This window comes from Pongo abelii, chromosome 19, assembly GCF_028885655.2.
Source record: "Pongo abelii isolate AG06213 chromosome 19, NHGRI_mPonAbe1-v2.0_pri, whole genome shotgun sequence".
Taxonomy (NCBI): Eukaryota; Metazoa; Chordata; class Mammalia; order Primates; family Hominidae; genus Pongo; species Pongo abelii.
In genome coordinates this window covers 6,720,791-6,743,102 of record NC_072004.2, presented here as the reverse complement: position 1 = coordinate 6,743,102, position 22,312 = coordinate 6,720,791, and the positions used below count along the sequence as shown (strand labels likewise).

At 41.8% G+C, this 22,312-nt stretch overlaps 1 protein-coding gene and 1 long non-coding RNA gene across 10 annotated transcripts in view; one reads left to right on the top strand and one right to left on the bottom strand.

Moving 5' to 3' along the window:
* LOC100448016 (polyunsaturated fatty acid (12S)/(13S)-lipoxygenase, epidermal-type) overlaps window positions 1-5,738 on the bottom strand; it is a 56,401-nt gene extending 50,663 nt beyond the window's left edge. Inside the window, 11 exon segments of the mRNA XM_054536089.1 lie at window positions 348-521; window positions 653-723; window positions 2,640-2,713; window positions 2,716-2,848; window positions 2,943-3,086; window positions 3,916-4,076; window positions 4,213-4,316; window positions 4,403-4,525; window positions 4,615-4,696; window positions 4,890-5,091; window positions 5,498-5,738. Of these exon segments, the coding sequence (XP_054392064.1) occupies window positions 443-521; window positions 653-723; window positions 2,640-2,713; window positions 2,716-2,848; window positions 2,943-3,086; window positions 3,916-4,076; window positions 4,213-4,316; window positions 4,403-4,525; window positions 4,615-4,696; window positions 4,890-5,091; window positions 5,498-5,632 (1,308 nt within the window). The 5' untranslated portion in view covers window positions 5,633-5,738 and the 3' untranslated portion in view covers window positions 348-442.
* LOC112129594 (uncharacterized) overlaps window positions 1-20,844 on the top strand; it is a 137,099-nt gene extending 116,255 nt beyond the window's left edge. For 8 of the 9 annotated variants that reach the window (XR_010138060.1, XR_010138061.1, XR_010138059.1 and 5 more), the window contains 2 exons: window positions 15,009-15,161; window positions 19,180-20,844. This is a non-coding gene — a long non-coding RNA (uncharacterized LOC112129594). Of the gene's footprint in view, window positions 1-10,004; window positions 10,053-15,008; window positions 15,162-19,179 lie in introns of all 9 variants that reach the window. The other variant, XR_010138063.1, reaches the window with a different exon arrangement.
* The last annotated feature ends 1,468 nt before the right edge of the window (window positions 20,845-22,312 follow it).

Sequence of the window (22,312 nt, the reverse complement as noted above, 5' to 3'; positions counted from 1 at the left end):
AATCGCTTGAACCTGGGAGGCAGAGGTTGCGGTAAGCCAAGATCACACCGCTGCACTCCAGCCTGGGCAACAAGAGTAAAACTCCATCTCAAAAAAAAGAAAAAAGAAAAAAGAAAATGAGAGCGAGCTCAGGGAGACAACCCAGTCATAGGGAGTGATGAGCTCCTCCCGGAATTGTCTCAGCACAGCTTGGGGTTCAGGGCCAGAGAAATATTTCTCCTCATGCTGCCCCAGGGCCACCTGAGAGGCAGAAGACAAGTTGGCTCAGCCGCTTGGGGCTCTCAGCCCAGAATACTTCCCCTCCTTTGAGCTGCCTCCTTCCCAGGACCCAGGCATTTGCTTCTCACCGTGACAGGCTGGCGTCTGCCAAGGAACTTTGTGAAGGTCTTTTGCATACGCGCCTGGTGGAGATCGGGCAGTGAGTCCACTATATCCTTCTCTGTCACATCCTTAGAGATGGGCGGGGGCTTCCGCATGGTGCATGGGCCATTAGGGATCCGGATCCAGGAGTACCAGTCCAGCTGCAGGGAGGAGAGCCCAGAGAAACGCAGGCTGATGACCTGGGCATTTGATCCCCCACTTCTCCATCCCAGGAGCCCTTAGGGGATGATCACATAGGTTACCTGGCCCAGGTGGTTAGAAGCATGCTGACCTGTGCATGTGAAGATACACATGGTGACAAAGTGGCAGAGCTGAGCCCGGGACTCTAAGGAGATTGGGAACCTGGTGAAATGAGAATCAGAGATCTCGAAACCAGAACACAAAACAGGTCTCAGGCAGGGAAAGCTATGCGGAGGTATAGAAAAGAACTTTTCTGTGGTCCTGGCCTGCACGCCCTAGGACTCCCACCTTGTGTGTGCTCAAAGGTTAATGCACTTGGGATGAACCTTGAGCTATGGGGAGAGTGAGGGAAAATACCTAAGAGAAGTTTTGTATCTAGGATTCTTCCAATATTGAATCGTCCTCCCCTTCACCCATCCATTTCCATACCAGGTGAAAAATTCCCCATTCGGAGACAAGACTACTCCGAGCCAGGGTGTTGATCGCCTTGGTGTAGCGGAAGTGGGGGATCAGGAGCTGATTATGGAAGAAAGAAATGGGACACGGTCAAATAAGAGAGTTCCCAGCATCCATGAGGGAAGAGGATGTTAAAGGAAGTGACAGAAAAGAAGGGAGAGGATGGGTCTTTATGAAATGGAGAGACTTCTCGTTAAATTGGACTGGGTCAGGGTAACATTTGGGAATACAGAGATGGGAAAATGTCTTCTCAGAGCATCCCATGGTGAAAGTTTTAGGAGTTCACTTATTTCCACAGTTTCATGTCCTTGGGAGAATTCTAAAAATCCCATATCCTAGCAGGTACCCACATATGAGCCCATTCCTTTTTGCCTTCACCTGGACCTTCACCCTCCTATAATTATATTCCTTCTCCTCTGTCATACAAACACGTGCAATATTGGATACCCTAAAGAAAACCTGTGCTTGACCCCCACATCCTTGTCTTGCCATCTCCTTGTTTCTTGCTTTCCCTTTCACAGCAAATCTTCACTCAGTGTTGTCTTTGCTTACCCACCTCACATTTGCTGCTCACCCCCATGAATCAGGCTTCCTCCACTTCCCTGAGATGGCGCATGTCCATTTATTAACCAATGACTTCCATATTGAGAAATCCAAATGTCACTTCTCTGTAACTTTCTTGATCTCTCAGCAGCATTTGAGAAAGATAATCACGCGTCCCTCTTGAAACACTTTCTTTTCCTGGCTGCCATGGATTGCACTTTTTGGTTTTCCTCCTACCTCAATAAGGTTCCTTCTCTTGTTTCTTTTCTCACTCTGCTCCCTCCTCTCAGTTTGTAAATGTTAGTTCACCCTACAGTTATATCTCGGTCAAATTCGCTACAAACCCTAGACAACTTCATCCAGTACAATGACTTTAGATACTTTTGTTTTCTAATGACTCTAAAATCTGTATTTTCAACCTACACCTCTTCTAGGAACTCCAGACTCACATATCCAGTTGCCCTCCTGACATGTGCAAATGGGTCTTTATAGGCATTGGAAGCCCCACATGGTCAGAAAATAACTCTTGATTCTTCTCCCTGCTAAGTAACATGGCTTCTTCTCTCATCTCCTCCCACTTCTTCTTCCTCCTCATCCCAACTCATGCCCTATGCTTTAATCTCACCCAATCTCAGCCATTATCCATGTTCCCTTCTTTCGTAACATGGCTTCTTCTCTCATCTCCTCCCACTTCTTCTTCCTCCTCATCCCAACTCATGCCCTACGCTTTAATCTCACCCAATCTCAGCCGTTATCCATGTTCCCTTCTTTCCTCGCCTCTATAGATCTTTGTGGCTGTAATGTTCCATCCCTCACTTGCCCACTTGGAAACCTCCTCAGCCAAAATTTCAAATCCTTTGCAAAACCTATTCTCACTTTTCCCCCCAACTCATAGTAAGTGTGTGTCCTGGGTGTTTCCATAGTACTGTGTATGTGTATGCGTCTGTGTATGTATCTGTGTATGTGTCTCCACATATAAATTGATTGCTGCTAGACTGAAATGTACAAGGTTAGACTCTTTGTAGGAGTCTGAAATATGAAGGACAGTCAGATACAGAATGACAGAGATGCTGAAGTACCTTGTAGATAGGATGGAGGCTAGGCAAGCTTTTCATTGTAGCCACAGCAATAACCTCAGCAATCAAGTGTCCCTTAGCAGATGTGACTGTAACTGGTGCAGCTGGAAATCAGAGCTCCGGACCCAGGTCTTGGGCAGGAGCCAGGCCATGGGGGGATCCGAGGGCAGAAAGAGCAGAGGTGGGGGACATCCATGTCGAGGTGGCTGGAGCTAGAGCAGGAGAGAGAGTGGGGGCTGAGGACTTGTGTATCTGAGTCCCTAAAGGAGATCAGTGTCTGGTAGAAAAATACCTGGGCCCTCTCACCTGGATGACCATGGGTAAGAGTCCTCCATCAGGCTGAAGCTTCAGAATGACCAAAGGGGCTGCTACGTATTGCTGCTTAAAAATGATGACATTAGGCTTGACTCCATCCAGCAAGGAGAAATCCACTTCAAACAGAGATCCAGCCTACAGGGGCAGGAATAGAAAACAGAGTTGGAGTCATTTCTGGAGCTGCCCTTCTCTCGTGTTCCAGGGTGGATTCTTCCTCTACCCATCCAAGTCTTTTTTACTTTAAACACCAATCACTTTCCCCAGAACCAAAAAACTGAACGCAAAGTTTTCATGACTGATGTCTTCCTTCAGACTTGGAGCTCCCTGCAGCGAAGTTTCTGGTTTTCCACTACATAAGGCCACTGCATTCTTCACGTATCCCCTCTTCTGCCAGCTTTAGCCAATGTAGCAAAAATATTTCCTTTATCTACCCACCTCTCCCCAAAACAGATTCGGCTTTTAGCTCTCCAAGGCTTTGTTTAGTTTTTCTTGCTATTGCTCTCCAGAAGCTTGCGCTTTTCCCTAAGGCTGATTTATGTTCAATGAAGAAGGAAGAGAGGAACGTGGAGAAGGAAGAGAAAGAAAAGAAGATACAGGAGGAGATGTTGTAGATCAGTGTTCTCAATCAGGGGCGATTCCTCCTCTCCCCAACCGCAGGACATTTGGCACTATCTAGACACATTTTTGGTTGTCACAACCAGGGGGATGCTGCTGGCATCAATGGGTAGAGGCCAGGGATGCTACTAAACACCCTACGATCCACAGGAAAGCCCCCCCCGCCAACAGATAATTATGTGGCGCAGAATGTTAATAGTGCCAACGTTGAAAAACCTTAAGTGCAAATGCAGGAGGGTGTAGATGAAGGAGGTGTAGATGGAGGAGATGAGAAGGGGCTGGAGATGGGAGGAGAAGGGAGGTGGGGGTAATGGCTGGGATGGTGGATGGGCAGAAAGCTCAGCAGCACCTGGAGTTCTTTCTCCAGCTGGGTCTTCAAGTCTTCCATCCCTGGAGGTAGCGCCAGGTGGGCTGGGAGCCTTGAAGAACGCCTCAGGAGCATGGGGTTTGCACCATTGAGAAACTGGTACCCAAAGAAGGCATCATTCTTCCAAGAATCATAAACCCGCTCTAGGAACATCAATTGGGGAGCACCCTGTGAGCTCCGAACTCCTAATCCCACTGATCTAATCCTCCATCCCCCTCCTTTTTCAAATCCCTGGGTTGGAAGTCTGTATATTGGTTTTGGGAGGTTGTGAAAACTGACCAGCCAGGACAGTCTTTCCATGTGGGAATATTTTTTTGAAATCTTCCAGCCTTTTCACACAATTTATGAAATCCAGTGTCCCCTTAATGGCCAAGTCCTTTAACCTGTGGAAACAATGGAGTGCAAAATCAAGGAAGGATTCCACCTTGTGCCCTGGGAAGCAAGTGCCCAGCCTCTACCTGGCACTCACCCTTTAGCTAGGGAGACATTAAAGTCTAAATCCTTATCCTCGAGGAATCGCTCGTCCCCAGGAAGGTCCGGTTGCCTATTCCCTGCTATAGGCAGGATTAACCCATCTTTCTAGGAGCCCCACCTGGAGGAAGAACACACAGGTAGGGGTAAGGGGGCAGGTGGCGGGTTTCTTGGGATCTGGTAGGGGATCAAAGACTTCCTGGGGCTCACCGGTACACCTTCCTTCTTTCCTCGAGCTCCTGTTCCCGATATTTCTTAAACAGGTTCTGGGGGTCATCACTCAAGGTCCGTGCTGGGGGAGAGGGACAAGAGCACGTGCCCTCCCTGGTCACCCCTCCGCTCTCGGGTCACCCCATCAGCCACCCTCCTCCTTCACTTCTCCCCATCTCCCTCATCTCTCATTTTCCCTCTTTTACAGTAGCCTCCCCCCACCCGCTTCTTCCTCCAGCCTGCCAGGGGCTGTGCCCCTTCTCCACCGAGCTCACCAGTGCCCTCGGGCAGGCAGATAATCCCGTGGCCCTGCACCCAGCGGTAGCAGGGGAAAAAGGCCTCGCCTTGGGTCCCCAGGCCCTGCACTGAGATCCACTTGTAGAACCAGTCGAGACTCAATAGCACGTTGTGTTTGTGCAGCTTCACCGTCAGGAGGCGCCCCAGGTGCAGGGGGACGTCGATCTCAAACTCAGCCTCCTGCGCAACAGTACGCAGCTCAGTGTCGGGTTTGGGGTCTTCAGGGAGGGTGGCGGGGTCAGTGAACCTTCAGAGAATCCTGGCTCCGTTTCCCCACCACAGCACACCCGGGGAGAGGTGGAGGTGAGGAGGAGCAGCTGGTATTGCGGGGCGCCAGCCTCCCCCCGGGCCTGCCGTGCACACCCCAGCGGGTGTCTCTGTCCTTCTGCTCGAGCAGGAAAATGCCTCTCATCTCTCCTGTTCCTCTTGCTTTTCCTATCAGGCGCACCAAATGCACCCGACCTTAGCCCCTACTCCACTTCCTGGGTTTCTCACGGGTGGGGCTCCAGCACCCTCCGAATGGCCCCGGCCCCCAGTGACACCTCAGAGTCCCAGGGCCCCAGCTCTCACCGCAGTCCGCGCTCACCTTTCCCCACACCGGTGGCAGCTGCTTCCCTAGGTCTGCCTCCCCGTGCTCGCCCACCAGCCACAGCTGCACCCGGTTGGGAGAGCCCTCCGGGAGCAAATCCCTGGTGGCTACGCGGACCGTGTACTTGCCCATCTTGCCCGGACCTCCAGGGAGATCTGGGGAGAAATCAGCTTTAAAAGAATCTGAGACCCAGCTCCCAGGGAACCACGCCCAGTCCAGAGTGGCTGTTGTATTTGGGTTTCAGGTTCCCCACCTCCCACCCACAGATTCCTCCCCGACTAGAAGGAACGCTGAGATTGGCGCCAGGCTAGGGTCTCTGTATCCAGAGTTCCTCCTGGCGGCCCTGGAAAGGGCAGCCCCACCTTATTCACTTGGCAAACCCTCCCTGATGCCAGTTTCACACCCTGCCATGAGCCAAACACAGCAGCCTACGGACGATGACAGCTAAACACTAGCTCCCACCCAATTTTGGTGAATACATAAATAAGATTGCCACAGAAGTGAAATGGCTTGATCATAGGGGTATTTTTCAATGAAAATTGACACTCCCCAGACACTCCTGCTCACCCACGGCTCGCCTCTCTCCTGGACCTCCTGTGCTATCGTGAACAGAAGGGCTTGAACAGCCCTTCCATCTCCTCATGTTGAAAGAGTCAAAATAGTTGGCTAAAGTGAAAAAGTATACAGATGTACCTTAACATTTTGTTTTAAACTGAAATCATAAATGTTGAGCCATTCATGAATTTTTAATAAAGGGCCAAGGTGTTTTCATTGAATGAGGGTCCATAATAAGAGCTCTCATTTAAAACGGAGCTAGAACCTAAAGGTTCTTGTGGGGAAAAAAACTAAATGCAGCCTCTACAGTTTTACAAAACCTTTTACAGTTGTATGGCTGACTCCTAGTCATCAAATTGACAGTGACTTTTAAAATATTGTTTATGTAGTCATAAAATATTCAACTTATTTTTAAAAAATACCTGCATGTTTATACTCCTATTTCATTAGTTTGTCTATAAATTGCATCATTACAATAACAAATATAACTGATATAAACAGTTTTTTTTTTCTTTTGAGACAGTCTTGCTCTGTCACCCAGGCTGGAGTGCAGTGACATGATCTTGGCTCACTGCAACCTCCGCCTCCTGAGTAGCTGGGATTACAGGCGCCCACCATCACGCCTGGCTAATTTTTTTTTTGTATTTTTAGTAGAGACGGGGTTTCACCATGTTGGCCAGGCTGGTCTCAAATTCCTGACCTCAAGTGATCTGCCCACATCGGCCTCCCAAAGTGCTGGGATTACAGGCGTGAGCCACCGTGCCTGGCCATAAACAGTTTTGGAAGTTTACACAACTATTCTTGATAAACATAAAGCTCAACTGGTGGACATCAAAGTGCCATGCATGTCAGAAATTAGCCTACTGGCTGTGGGCATGTCTTTTTTTTTTTTTTGGAGGAGATGGACAGTGTCAGTCTCCTCCAAAAAATAAGTTGGTGATGGGTAGGTAATTTAAAAGCTTCTATTGTAAAATCTAGTCTCTTTGACACTGCCCTGTCCACTGCAGCCATATCTCCCAATACTCAAGAATCCTGACAACATGAGTGGTCATGACACTTACATCATTCACCAATAAAACCCTCTATCCTTCCTCCTCAAAATCAGGAACGCTCTCCTATCCTCCCCATTGACCCCCACCCCTGACAAGCTTCACCTCCACTCTGTGCCCTACCATTATCCTCTAGAGCCTCAACTTCTCTTTGAAGAAGATCCTTCTAACATTTTGGCAACATATTCCCTCCACTTAATCAACCTCTAATTCTAATTCCCATTTTCAGTTTCAGTCACCGACCAGTGCAATCACAGCTTAGACTTCATTTGTCACTTAAAACTCACCTACAGTATATTACCCATTTTGTGGTTTATCCACTCAGCCCATGAGCCACTCTCCCCTTCCTGAAGGTTATGACTGGAGAGAGGAGAGAGAGAGAACAATTGAGTTTCTGAGGATTTTCCAGGTCCTGTGAAATCCAGCTCAATTCTCTTCCTTGGGTTCTGTGAGATACCCAAGCGGCTTTCCAATAAATCTCCCTTTGTTGCTTAAGTTAGCTTGAAGTAGGTTTCTAGAACAATTAACTCTACCACATATAAGAAAAAAAAATTTCTGTCAGAAGTGAATTGCGGTGAGTCTCAAGAGCTGAAGTATAAACATGAACTTGTGTTCCTTTTCTAATAACTCTTCCTTCCTCCTGAGTAGTGGTTTGCTTAACAGTTTCGTGGCCAAGTCCATAATTTTCCAATCATTCTTAATAGTATACTCTTATTTCAATATTCAAGATTGCTTCTTTTATAGTTTCCATATCAAAGTCCATTCTAGGCTCATCTCCTTGCCTCCAGCCTCCTTTCCTAAACTATGTTCCTCTCCACCTGTCCTAACTCAAGTTAAACCTGTTTTTGAACCTACAGGCTTACAGTAAAGGGGAGGGCTTATCTTTTTATCTTCTTTTTTTAAATGAACTTTCCCTTTATTTTCTCTCTTTGAGTCTGATATTCTCATACATCTCCTATGAAGGAAGCAAAGAGAGAATGAAGAAACCACTTAAGTAGTCAAAGGTATCTCTGCCATCTGCTACTGGCTACCTGTGTGAACATTATATGGTTCTTATAAAGAATGTTTGGTTTTCTTGGAGCAATGTTCAGCTTCATGACTATCTTTGCTACCAAAAGAACTCCTTCTAGAATGGAATCCATATTTAATTGGGACACTATCCCAATGTCATTTTCAGGTTGGATGTTCCATTGTTTAGCCTGGAAAAACTGCAGTCTGATGGTTTCTGCCCTTCTGCTAGTCTCCACGACCCTTCAGGTGGAGCCACAGGAATCCCTGACACACTCTTGTTTACCCTTTAAGGGCTGCAGAGAAGTAAAATGAGTTGAAAATGGCCTCCTTCTTCTAAGGCACAATACATTATGATTATTTCAGGGTTGGCACTCTTGACCAGTGTCTTATTAAAAAATGCTCAGTGAAATTTCTTCATTCAAACAGTAGCAAACATGAGTCGCTATATTAAAATATGCTCCCAAATTCAGAAAATAAATGCCAAATAGCCCCTTCTTCTCCATAATGGAGGAATAAGACTGAATGTGCAATGCTCTGTACTGCTAAGATCTCAGAACTCTTCCATAATAACTTTATTTCCGTATTCTACACCTCAATGATGACACTAGGAGATTCATATTCTGCCAATTTTCCCATATCAGTCAAGGACTCAATATAAAACAGTTGGCACACTTAAATTAGAATAATTAGAGGAGGGTTTATTTGCAAAGGAACAACTTATGGTGGATAGGGTGTGACGGAACCAAAAAGGGATAGTGCAGGAGCCTAAGGCTGGCAGCAGTGTAGCTGGCACCATCCTTGGGCCCAAAGGAAAGAGGAAAGAGAGCAGTAACTAGTCGAAGGGTATGAAAGCTCATAATATTATCCTTCCAGGGAAGAAAGAAGAGTGCATAAAGATAGAAAATAGATTTAAAGAGACCAAGTAGCTGTGTTGAGGAAACTCAAAGAAATTCAAGATAACACAGAGAAGGAATTCAGAATCCTATCAGATACATTTAACAAAGGGATTGAAATAATTTAAAAGAATCAAGCAGAAATTCTGAGGGTGAAAAATGTAACTGATATACTGAAGAGTGCATCAGAGTCTCTTAACAGAAGAATAGACTAAGCAGAAGAAAGAATTATCTTGAAGACAGGCTATTTGAAAACAGTCAAATAAAAATAAAAAATGAAAATACACAATCAGAAGGGACAAAAGAAAAAATAATAAAAAAGAATGAAGCACATCTATGAGATCTAGAAAATAGCCCCAAAGGGGCAAATCTAAGAGTTATTGGCCTTAAAGAGGAGGTAGAGAAAGAGATAGGAGTAAAAAGTTTAAAGGGATAATAACAGTAAACTTCCCAAACCTAGAGAAAGATATCAAAATCCTAATACAAGAAGGTTATAGAACACCAAGCAGATTTAACCCAAAGAAAACTACCTCAAGGCTTTTAATAATCAAACTACCAAGGGTCAAGCATAAAGAAACGATTCCAACAGCAGCAAGAGAAAAGAAATGAATAACATAAAATGGAGCTCCAATAGGTCTCACAGCAGACTTTTCAATGGAAACCTTACAGGCCAGGAGAGAGCGGCATGACATATTTAAAGTGCTGAAGGAAAAGAAAACATTTACTCTAGGATAATATATATCGTGAAAATATCCTTCAAATGTGAAGAAGAAATAAAGACTTCCCCAGACAGACAAAAGCTGAATGATTTCATCAACACAAGACCTGTTCTACAAGAAATGCTAACGAGTTCTTCAATTTGAAAGAAAAGGACATTAATGAGCAATAAGAAATCATCTGAAGGTCCAAAACTCATTGGTAATAGTAAGTACACAGAAAAACACAGAATATTAAAACACTGTAACCATGATTGTAAACTACTATTTTTTTTTCCAGGTTCAAGTGATTCTTCTGCCTCAGCCTCCCAAGTAGCTGGGACTACAGGTGTGTGCCACCACGCCCAGCTAATTTTTGTATTTTTAGTAGAGACGGGGTTTCACCATGTTGGACAGGATGGTCTCGATCTCTTGATCTCATGATCCACCCACCTCAGCTTCCCAAAGTGCTGGGATTACAGGCGTGAGCCACCACGCCCAGCCTTGTAAACTACTCTTATACTAAATAGACCAAAAGATCAACCAATTGAAAATAATAACTAAAACAAATTTTCAAGGCATGCACAGTACATTAAGATATAAACAACAAAAAGTTAAAATGTGGGGGATGAAGTTAAGGCGTAGAGTTATTAGTTTTCTTTTTGCTTGTTAGTTTATGCAAGCACTGTTAGGTTGTGATAACAGTGATAAGCTTAAAATAATGGCTTATAAAATAGTGTTGGAAAATCTCATGGTAACTCAAATCACAAACATACAACAAATAGACACAAAATAAAAAGCAAGAAATTAAATTATACCACCAGAGAAAATCACCTTTACTAAAAGGAAGACAAGAAGAAAGGAAAGGACAAAGAGAAGACCACAAAACAATCAGAAAACAAATAATAAAATGGCATGAATATTACTTATCAGTAATAACACTGGATGTAAATGTACTAAACTCTCCAATCAAAAGACATAAAACGAAGATTCAGTGATCTATCGCTTAGAAGAAACACACTTCATTTATGAAGACACATAGAGACTAAAAAGAATGTAAAAAGATATTCCATACCAATGGAAACTAAAAAGGAGCAGAAGTAGCTACACTTACATCAGACAAAATAGATTTCAAGACAAAAACTATAAGAAGAGACAAAGAAAGTCATTATGTAATGACAAGGAGATCGACTCAGCAAGAGGATAACAATTACAAATGTATATGCATCCAACAGTGGAACACACAGATATATAAAGGAAAGATTACCACAGCTAAAGAGACAGACCAATAACAGCTGGAGACTCCAACACCCCACTTTTGGCACTGGAGAGATCTTCCAGACAGAGAATCAATAAAGAAATATCACACTTAATCTGCACTATAGACCAAATGGACCTCATAAATTTTGACAGAACATTTCATCCAACAGCTGCAGAATACACATTCTTTTCCTCAGCACATGAATTATTCTCAAGGATAGACCATATGTTAGGTCACAAAGCAAGTGTTAAAACATTCAAAAAACTGAAATAATATCAAGCATCTTCTCTGACTACAATGAAATAAAAGTAGAAATTTTAGAAACTATACAAATACATGGAAATTAATATGCTCCTGAATGACTAGTGGGTCAATGAAGAGGTTAAGGGGGAAATTGAAAAGTTTTCTGAAACAAATGATAATGGAAACACAACATGCCAAAACCTATGGGATACAGCAAAAGAAGTACTAAGAGGGAAGTTTATAACTATAAGCATCTACATCAAAAAAGAAAAAAAAAACTTCAAACAAATTACCTAACAATGCATCTTAAAGAACTAGAAAAGCAAGAGCAAACCAAACCCAAAATTAGTAGAAGAAAAGATAATAAAAATCAGAGCAGAATTAAAGATTTTGAAATAAAGCAGCACAAAAGATCAATGAAACAAAAAGTTGGTCTTTGAAAAGATAAACAAAATTGACAAATCTTTAGACAGACTAAGAAAAAAAAAAGAGAGAGGAGCCAAATAAATAAGACTAGAAATGAAAAGTGAGACATTATAACCAATGCCACAGACATTCAAAGGATCATTAGTGGCTATTATGAGCAACTATATGCCAATAAATTGGAAAACCTAGAAGAAATTGATAAATTCCTACATATGTACAACCTACCAAGATTGAACCAGGAAGAAATCTAAAACCCAAACAGACTAATAACAAGGTATGAGATAGAAGCTGTTAATAAAAAAATAAAAATTTTCTCAGCAAAGAAAAACCCAGGACCCAATGGCTTCACTGATGAATTGTACCAAACATTTGGAGAAGAACTAATACCAATCCTACTCAAACTGTTACAAAAAGTATAGCAGGAGGGAATACTTGCAAACTCATTCTATGAGGCTAGATTTACCCTGATACCAAAAGCAGACAAAGACGCACCAAAAAATAAAACTACAGACCAATATTTCACTGATGAATATTGATGCAAAAATTCTCAACAAATACTAGCAGACCAAATTCAACAACACATTAAAAAGATCATTCATCATGACCAAGTGAGATTTATCCCTGGATGCAAGGATGGTTTAACATATGCAAATCAATCATTGTGATATATCATCATCTCAACAGAATGAAGGACAAAAGACATATGATTATTTCAATTGATGATTAAAAAGCACTTGATAAAATTTAACACCTCTTTGTGATAAAAACCCTCAATAAACAAGATATAGAAGGAACATACCTCAATATATGGCTAGTATCACACTGAATGGGGAAAAACTGAAAGCCTTTCCTCTAAGACATGGAACAAGACAAGGAAGCCCACTTTCTTTTTTATTTTTTCTTTCTTTTTCAATAAGACTGCTCAAGGATCAAATATGCCCACTTTCATCACTGTTATTCAACATAGTACTGGAAGTCCTAGCTAGAGCAATCAGATAAGAGAAAGAAATGAAGGGCATCCAAATTGGAAAGGAAGAAGTCAAATTATCCTTATTTGCAGATGATATGATCTTATATTTGGAAAAACCTAAAGACCCCACCAAATTAAAACTGATAAATTTAGTAAAATTGGAGGATACAGAAGCAACATACAAAAATCAGTAGGATTTCTATATGCCAACAGCGAACAATCTGAAAAAGAAATTAAGAAAGTAATCCTATTTACAATAGTTACAAATAAAATAAAATACCTAAGAATTAACTAAAGAAGTGAAATATCTCTACAATAAAAACTATAAAACATTGATGCAAACAATTGAAGAGGATATGAAAAAATGGAAAGATATTCCATGTTTATGGATTAGAAGAATCAATATTGTTAAATGTCCATACTACCCAAAGCAATCTACAGATGCAATGCAATCCCTATCAAAATATCAATGGCATTTTTCACAGAAATAGAAAAAACAATCCTAAAGTTTATATAGGACCACACACACACACACACATACAAAAGCCCAGAATAGCCAAAGCTATCCTGAGCAAAAAGAACAAAACTGGAGGAATCACATTGCCTTACTTCAAATTATACTACAGAGCTATAGTAGCCAAAACAGCATGGTACAGTTACAAAAACAGAAACATAGACAAGTGGAACAGAATAGAGAATTCAGAAATAAATCCATACATCTACAGTGAACTCATTTTTGACAAAGATGTCAAGAACCTACATCAGGGAAAGGACAGTCTCTTCAATAAATGGTGCTGGGAAAACTGGATATCCATATGCAGAAGAATGAAATCACCCCTATCTCTTGCCACATACAAAAATCAAATCAAATGCATTAAAGACTTAAGTCTAAAGATTTAAATCTATGTTCTCAAACTATGAAACTACTACAAGAAAACATAGGGGGAAATCTCTGGGATATTGGTCTGGGCAAAATTTCTTGAGTAATACCCCACAAGCACAGGCAATTGAAGCAAAAATCAACAAAAGAGATCACATCAAGTTAAAAAAAAAACTTCTGTACAGCAAAGGATGCAATCAACAAAGTGAAGAGACAACCCACATAATGGGTGAAAATATTTGCAAACTACCCATTTGACAAGGGATTAATAACCAGAATACATAAGGAGCTCACACAACTCTAGGAAAATTACCTAATAATCTGATTAAAACAGACAAAATATCTGAATAGACACTTCTCAAAAGAAGACATGCAAATGTCAAATAGGTATATGAAAAGGTGCTCAACATCACGATCAGAGAAATGCAGATCAAAACTACAATGAGAGATCATCTTACCCCGGTTAAAAATGGCTTATATCCAAAAGACAGGCAATAACAAAAGCTGGTGAGGATGTGGAGAAAAGGGAACCCTTGTACACTGTTGGTGGGATTGTAAATTAATACAACCACTATGGAGGTTCATCAAAACACTAAAAATAGAGCTACCATATGATTGAGCAATCCCATTGCTAGGCATATACTCAAAAGAAAGGAAATCAGAATATCGAAGATGTATCTGCACTCTCATGTTTCTTGCAGCACTATTCACAATAGCCAAGATTTGGAAGCAAACTAAATGTCCATCAACAGCTGAATCGTTAAAGAAAATATAGTACATTTACATAATGGAGTGCTATTCAGCCACAAAAAAATAAGATTCTGTCATTTGCAACAACATGGATGGAACTGGAGGTCATTATGTTAAGTGAAATCAGTCAGGCACAGAAAGACAAACTTTAAATGCTCTCACTTATTTGTGGGAGCCAACAATTAAAACAATTGAACTCACAGAGAGTAGAAGGATGCTTACGAGAGGCTGGGAAGCATAATGTGGTGGGGGGAGTGGGTAGGGCGTGGGGAATGGAGATGGTCAATGCGTACAAAAAAATTAGAAAGTGTTGGGAGCAGGCCCCCCAAAATCTGGCCATAAACTGTCCCCAAAACTGGCCATAAACAAAATCTCTGCAGCACTGTAACATGTTCATAATGGCCCCAACACCCAAGCTGGAAGGTTGTGGGTTTATGGGAATGAGGGCAAGGAACACCTGGCCCGCCCAGGATGGAAAACTGCTTAAAGGCGTTCTTAAGCCACAAACAATAGCATGAGTGATCTGTGCCTTAAGGACATGCTCCTGCTGCAGTTAACTAGCCCAACCTATTCCTTTAATCTGGCCCATCCCTTTTCCCATAAGGGATACTTTTAGTTAATTTAACATCTATAGAGACAATGCTAATGACTGGTTTGCCATTAATAAATACGTGGGTAATCTCTGTTTGGGGTTCTCAGCTCTGAAGGCTGTGAGACCCCTGATTTCCTACTTCACACCTCTATAGTTCTGTGAGTGTGTCTTTAATTCCTCTAGCACTGCTGGGTTAGGAACTCCCAGACTGAGCTGGTCTCAGCAAGTGGCGTCCATTCGTGGGGGCTCAAATCCAGGTCGAAGGGTCACCGGAGCAACAGTTGGAATGGAAAACTAGCTGGAGGACACAGGAGTACTCTTAAAGCAATCCCTGTGGTGAGTAAGAAGGGGAGCTTGGAAGGGTAACAATGGGACAAGTGTGGGGTCTGGTTCGTTCCATCTTGGAACTTTTTCACACTGATGATGAGGAGGAAGGAGAGTATAGTGAAGTAACAGAAGAGGTTACAGAGCATGTTTATTTACCAGCTAAAGCTAAAGCGGCAAAGGAAGGAGAGGTTCATCCCTACCCTTCTGCACCCCCTCATTATTATTTTGAAGAAAAAGACTCTCCAGATCTTTCTTTTCCGGAGGACACTGGGCGAAAAGTAGTTGCCCCTGTGACTATTTGAGCAGCGCCTCAAGCGACCACTTTTAGTTCTATTCAGGCAGGAATTCAGCAAGCTAGATGACAGGGTGATTTAGATGCTTGGCAGTTCCCTGTTAGAATACACCCCCCTGATCAAAAGGGAAATGTTATAGCTACATTTGAGCCTTTTCCTTTTAAATTACTCAAAGAATTTAAACAAGCTATAAATCAGTATGGACCAGGTTCTCCTTTTGTAGTGAGACTGTTAAAGAACGTTGCTGTTTCCAGTCGGATGATTCCTACTGACTGGGATGCTCTTACTGGAGTTTGTCTAACTCCTGCTCAGTTCTTACAACTTAAAACTTGGTGGGCAGATGAAACTTCCATTCAGGCTGCTCACAATGCCCAGGCCCAACCTCAAATTAATATAACTGCAGACCAACTTTTGGGGGTTGGCGGCTGGGCTGGTTTAGATGCACACTGGTCATGCAGGATGATGCCATAGAACAGCTTAGAGGAGTGTGTATTAGAGCTTGGGAAAAAATCACTTCAGGTGGGGAACAATACCCTTCCTTTAGTCCTATAAAACAGGGGCCGAGAGAACCATACATTGATTTTATAGCTCAGTTACGGGAGTCTCTTAAAAAGATGATTGCAGATTCAGCTGCTCAGGATATAGTGTTGCAGTTATTAGCTTTTGACAATGCTAATCCCAATTGCCAGGCTGCTCTGCGACCTATCAGAGGGAAAGCACATTTAGTTGATTATATCAAGGCCTGTGATGGTATTGGAGGTAATCTGCATAAAGCTACTCTGCTAGCATAGGCAATGGCAGGACTGAGAGCGGATAAAGGAAATACTCTGTTTCCTGGAACTTGTTTTAACTGTGGGAAGCATGGTCATACAAAATAGAATGTAGAAAAAATCAGTGAGTCAGGCCGTCAGATAGGGGAAAAAAGAAAACTGCTGATCCTGAAATATGTCCAAAATGTAAAAAAGGAAAACACTGGGCTAACCAGTGTCACTCTAAGTTTGATAAACAAGGGAAACCAATTTCGGGAAACGCCATGAGGGGCCCGTCCCGGGCCCCATTCTAAAGCAGGGCATTTCCAGCTCAGGCCGTTCCCTCACCGCTGTACAATGTCTGTCCCCCGCCACAGCCGGTAGTGCCGCAGTAGATTTATGCTGCACAAAAGCTGTGAGCCTTCTGCCTGGGGAACCCCCACAAAAGGTCCCAGCAGGAGTCTGTGGACCCTTGCTAGCAGGGACGATAGGATTACTTTTAGGAAGGTCTAGTGTAAGTTTAAAAGGCATACAAATACATACAGGAGTCATTGATTCAGATTATAATGGAGAAATTCAAATTGTTGTATCTACTTCTGTTCCCTGGAGAGCAGAGCCAGGAGAGCACATAGCACAGCTCCTGATTGTGCCGTATGTGGGAATGGGAAAAAGTGAAATTAAATGAATAGGAGGATTTGGAAGCACAAATAAACAAGGCAAAGCAGCTTATTGGGTAAATCAAATTACTGATAAATGTCCTACCTGTGAAATAACTATTCAGGGAAAGAAATTTAAAGGTTTGGTAGATACAGGAGCGGACATTTCAATCATTTCTCAACAGCACTGGCTGTCTGCGTGGCCAATTCAACCTGCTCAATTTAACATAGCTGGAGTTGGTAAAGCCCCTGAAGTATATCAAAGTAGTTATATTTTGCATTGTGAAGGGCCTGATGGACAACCTGGGACTATTCAACCAATTATAACTTCTGTACCTGTAAATTTATAGGGAAGAGATTTATTACAACAATGGGGAGCACAAGTTCTAATTCCAGAACAATTATATAGCCCTCAAAGTCAACATACAATGCATGAAATGGGATATGTCCCTGGTATGGGACTAGAAAAAAATTTGCAAGGTTTGAAAGAACCGCTTCAAGCGGAAAAACAAAGTTCTTGCCAAAAATTAGGAAATAATTTTTGATGGCGGCCATTGTTAAGCCTCCAGAACCTATATCTTTAAAATGGTTAACAGATAAGCCAATTTGGATAGAAAATGGCCACTAAGTAAAGAGAAACTGGAGGCTTTAGAGAAATTAGTTACTCAACAATTAGAAAATGGGCACATAGCTCCAACATTTTCCCCTTGGAATTCTCCAGTTTTCGTAATTAAGAAAAAATCAGGTAAATGCAGAATGTTAACTGACTTAAGAGCCATCAATTCAGTTATACAACTTATGAGAGCATTACAGCCAGGATTGCCTTCTCCTGCTATAATTCCAAAAAATTGGCCTTTGATAGTCAAAGACTTAAAAGACTGTTTCTTTACTATCCCTTTAGCTGAGCAAGACTGTGAACGGTTTGCATTTACAATTCCTTCAGTAAAGAACCTGCAGCCTGCTAAGCATATTCACTGGAAAGTATATTCATTGGAAAGAGGCATGTTAAACAGCCCCACAATTTGCCTGACATATGTGGGGCAAGCAATTGAACCTACTTGTAAAAAATTTTCACAGTGTTACATTATTCATTATATGGATGATATACTTTGTGCTGCCCCACTCGAGAAATATTACTCCAATGTTATGATCACTTGCAACATTCGATTTCTTGCGCTAGTTTAATTATAGCTCCTGACAAAATTCAGACTACTACTCCTTATTCCTACTTGGGGACCTTAGTAAATGACACTACCATTGTGCCACAGAAAGTAACCATACGTAGGGATAAATTAAAAACATTAAATGATTTTCAAAAATTACTAGGGGATATTAATTGGATACGACCTGCTCTAGGCATTCCTACCTATGCCATGAGTAATCTGTTTTCTATCCTTAGAGGAAATCCTAGTCTCACTAGCCCTTGGCAATTAACAAAGGAGGCGGAGGCAGAGTTACAACTGATTGAGAAGCAAGTCCATAAAGTTCAAATAAATAGAATAGATCCAGAGAAGACTCTAGATTTGCTAATTTTTTCAACTCAGCATTCACCCACTGGTGTTATTGTCCAAGAACAGGACTTAGTAAAACGGCTTTTTCTTCCACATACTAATTCATGGACTCTCCTTATTTAGATCAAATCGCTACTATAGGGAATAGGAGAACTCAGATTGTTAAATTACATGGATATGATCCTAGAAAAATTATTGTCCCTCTCACGAAGGCACAAATACAGCAAGCTTTTATAAATAGTCTTACTTGGCAAACCCATTTAGCTGACTTTGTGGGTATTCTCGATAATCATTTTCCTAAAATGAAGCTGTTTCAGTTTTTGAAATTAACTAATTGGATTCTCCCCCAAATAACTAAGTTTAAATCAATTGAAGGTGCTGAGAATGTTTTTACAGATGGGTCTAGTAATGGTAAAGCTTCTTATTTTGGCTCAAAAAGTAAAGTTTTCCAGACGTCCTATACTTCAGCTCAAAAAGCAGAGCTTGTAGTGGTAATTGAGGTACTGACTGCTTTTGATATGCCTATTAATGTGATTTCTGATTCTTCATATGTGGTTCATTCCAACAGAGTTAATTAAAAATGCTCAGTTATGATTTCATACAGATAAACAACTGATGACTTTATTTACCCAATTGCAAATAGCAGTTAGAAGTAGAATGCACCCTTTTTACATCACTCACATTAAGGCTCATATACCTCTTCCAGGACCTTTGACTGAAGGTAATCAAATGGCTGATCGCCTAGTTGCTAATGCAATATCTAATGCTAGACACTTTCACAATTTAACCCATGTTAATGCCTCTGGTCTCAAACGCAGATACAGCATTACCTGAAAAGAAGATAACCTGGGGTAGAGGTTATGCTTGTTTCTCCATGCCAAAATCAACAGCTGATTTGGATACCATCAAGACACCTGAAACCTTATCATGAGCCAGATTCCAAGAGGATCACGAGGACCCCCCAGTTGCAGCCATGTCAAGACTGATGCTGAGGAGGACCCCAACTGTCACGAGCAACACCCGTCAAACACAGCCACCCACCTGGGGACAGATCAAGAAGCTGTCACAGATGGCGGAAGAAAACCTGAGGAAAGCAGGACAACCAGTTCACAATGAATAATTTAATGGTAGCTATGATAGCAGTTATCACCACTGCCATGAGTATTCCTTCAATAAGGACTGACACAGAGAACAGTTATACTTACTGGGCATATTTATCAATCTTGGCTGGCAATAATGCCTGGATGCAATCACTCTGACACAGTTACACATGCTTTCTGATCTCAGTATTTAACATAATAAATCTGCTCATATATTTGAGGTATACCATCCTCAAAAACCTTTTTGTAAACAGGATTGGACCCAGTTAGAAAAAAATGAACGTACTTGTTTAGGAAGATTGCTTTGCAGAACAGACAGAGGTGCTGCACAATGATTCCTATGGAATCATTATTAATTGGTACCCTAAGGGGATGTTTAGCTTGAATTGCACCTCTCAGTCTGTGTGCCACGGCCACACTATGTTCAGATGATCTGAACAAAACGGTCAGATGGTAGAAATGATAAGAAGTATGGCAAAAGTTCCTATTATCTGAAACCATGGTGGTATAGTGGCACCTCAACCTCAAATGATATGGCCTGCTCTAGGAGCTTAACATAAGGATTTGTGGAAACTATTAGATGTTCTTAATAAGATCAAAATTTGGGAAAGAATAAAAAAGCATCTAGAAGGACACTCTACAAACTTGTTTTTGGATATGGCAAAATTAAAAGAACAAATATTTAAAGCATCCCAGGCACACCTGACCTTAATGCCAGGAACTGGAGTGCTTAAAGGAGCTGCAGACAGATTAGCAGCTAGTAACCCATTAGAATGGATAAAAACACTTGGAAGCTCTGTATTTCAATGATGATTGTGCTTTTAATCTATGTTGTTTGTCTTTGTATAGTCTGCAGATGTGGATCCTGACTCCTGTGAGAAGTAGCTCACCGTGGCAAAGCTGCCTTTGCTTTTATCTCTTTGCAAATCAAAGAAAGGAGACATGTTGGGAGCAGGCCCCCCAAAATCTGGCCATAAACTGTCCCCAAAACTGGCCATAAACAAAATCTCTGCAGCACTGTAACATGTTCATAATGGCCCCAACGCCCAAGCTGGAAGGTTGTGGGTTTATGGGAATGAGGGCAAGGAACACCTGGCCCGCCCAGGATGGAAAACTGCTTAAAGGCGTTCTTAAGCCACAAACAATAGCATGAGTGATCTGTGCCTTAAGGACATGATCCTGCTGCAGTTAACTAGCCTAATCTATTCCTTTAATCCGGCCCATCCCTTCGTTTTCCATAAGGGATACTTTTAGTTAATTTAACATCTATAGAGACAATGCTAATGACTGGGTTGCTGTTAATAAATACGTGGGTAAATCTCTGTTCGGGGGCTCTCAGCTCTGAAGGCTGTGAGGCCCCTGATTTCCCACTCCACATCTCTATATTTCTGTGTGTGTGTCTTTAATTCCTCTAGCGCCACTGGGTTACGGTCTCCCCGACCGAGCTGGTCTTGGCAAGAAAGAATGAGTAAGACCTATTATTTGCTAGCATAACAGGGTGACTATAGTAAAAAATAATTTAATTATACATTTTAAAATAACTAAAAGAGTATAATTGGATTTTTTGTAACATAAAGGATAAATGCTTTATCCTTTAGCAAAGATGGATACTCCATTCTGATGTGATTATTACACATTGCATGCTTTATCAAAATATCTCATGTAACCCATAAGTATACATATCCACTATGTACCCATAAAAATTAATATTAAACTTGTCCAGGTGACTTTGGAAATTCCCATCCCATTCTCACCACTGCAAAGCCTTTAGGCAATAGGAAAATCCTCTAAATCAAAACAGTATTAAACCATATTCAGATAAGCTATTTTCTTTGAGTTGGACTTAAGAGTTTGAGACTGCCTCATGGGAAGCACCTCAGAGTATGAGATATTGGAGAAAGACTGGTGTAGTAGTTACGGCCATAGGGTTTTGAGCTGAACACACTTCAGTCACATTCTGGCCATGCCCCTAACTTGCTGTGTGACCCATGACATATTACTGAGGATACAGCCTCTATGTCCTCATCTATAAAATCAAAATACTAAAGCCTACATCATAGAGATACTTGAGGATTAAAAGGGTTACTGTGCAAACTTGCTCTTAACACAGTCTATACAATTTAATAAGCATTCAACAAATGATATCATCATTACATACAAGGATACCTCAAGACTTAGAAAAGAAGCTGAGCTTGTAACTAAAGCTGAAGAAGACCAGTGCACAAAATGGACCACCTCGAGGTCATCAATTGTAATGGTTGTCATGTTGTGGCCTTTTGAAACTGTAGTTTTGAAAATGAAACTACATATAATGAAGGGAGAAATTTTCTTTTTTTTTTTTTTTGGAGATGGAGTCTTGCTCTGTTGCCCAGGCTGGAGTGCAGTGGCATGATCTCGGCTCACTGCAACCTCTGCCTCCCAGGTTCAAGCAATTCTTGTGCTTCAGCCTCCCGAGTACCTGGGATTTCAGGCACATGCCACCATGCCCGGCTAATTTTTATATTTTTAGTAGAGACAGGGTTTCACCAGGTTGGCCAGGCTGGTCTCAAACTCTTGACCTCAAGTGATCCACCCACCTCGGCCTCCCAAAGTGCTGGGATTACGGGCGGGAGCCACCACGCCCGGCCATGAAGGGAGAAATTTTCTACACAAGTTAGTCAATCTCAGGGGCATCTTCTCTAGAGCTTCAAGATCTTTACTAATTATTCAAACTTCTTATAGGACCTAGAGATGCCTCCCTAGGGTTGAGAGTACCAAAATTAATGAAGACCTACAGTTAAATCTCAAAACACCTAGGGGCTATCACAGATGGAGAAATCAGAGAAAAGCTTTCAGATTCTATTTCCACAGC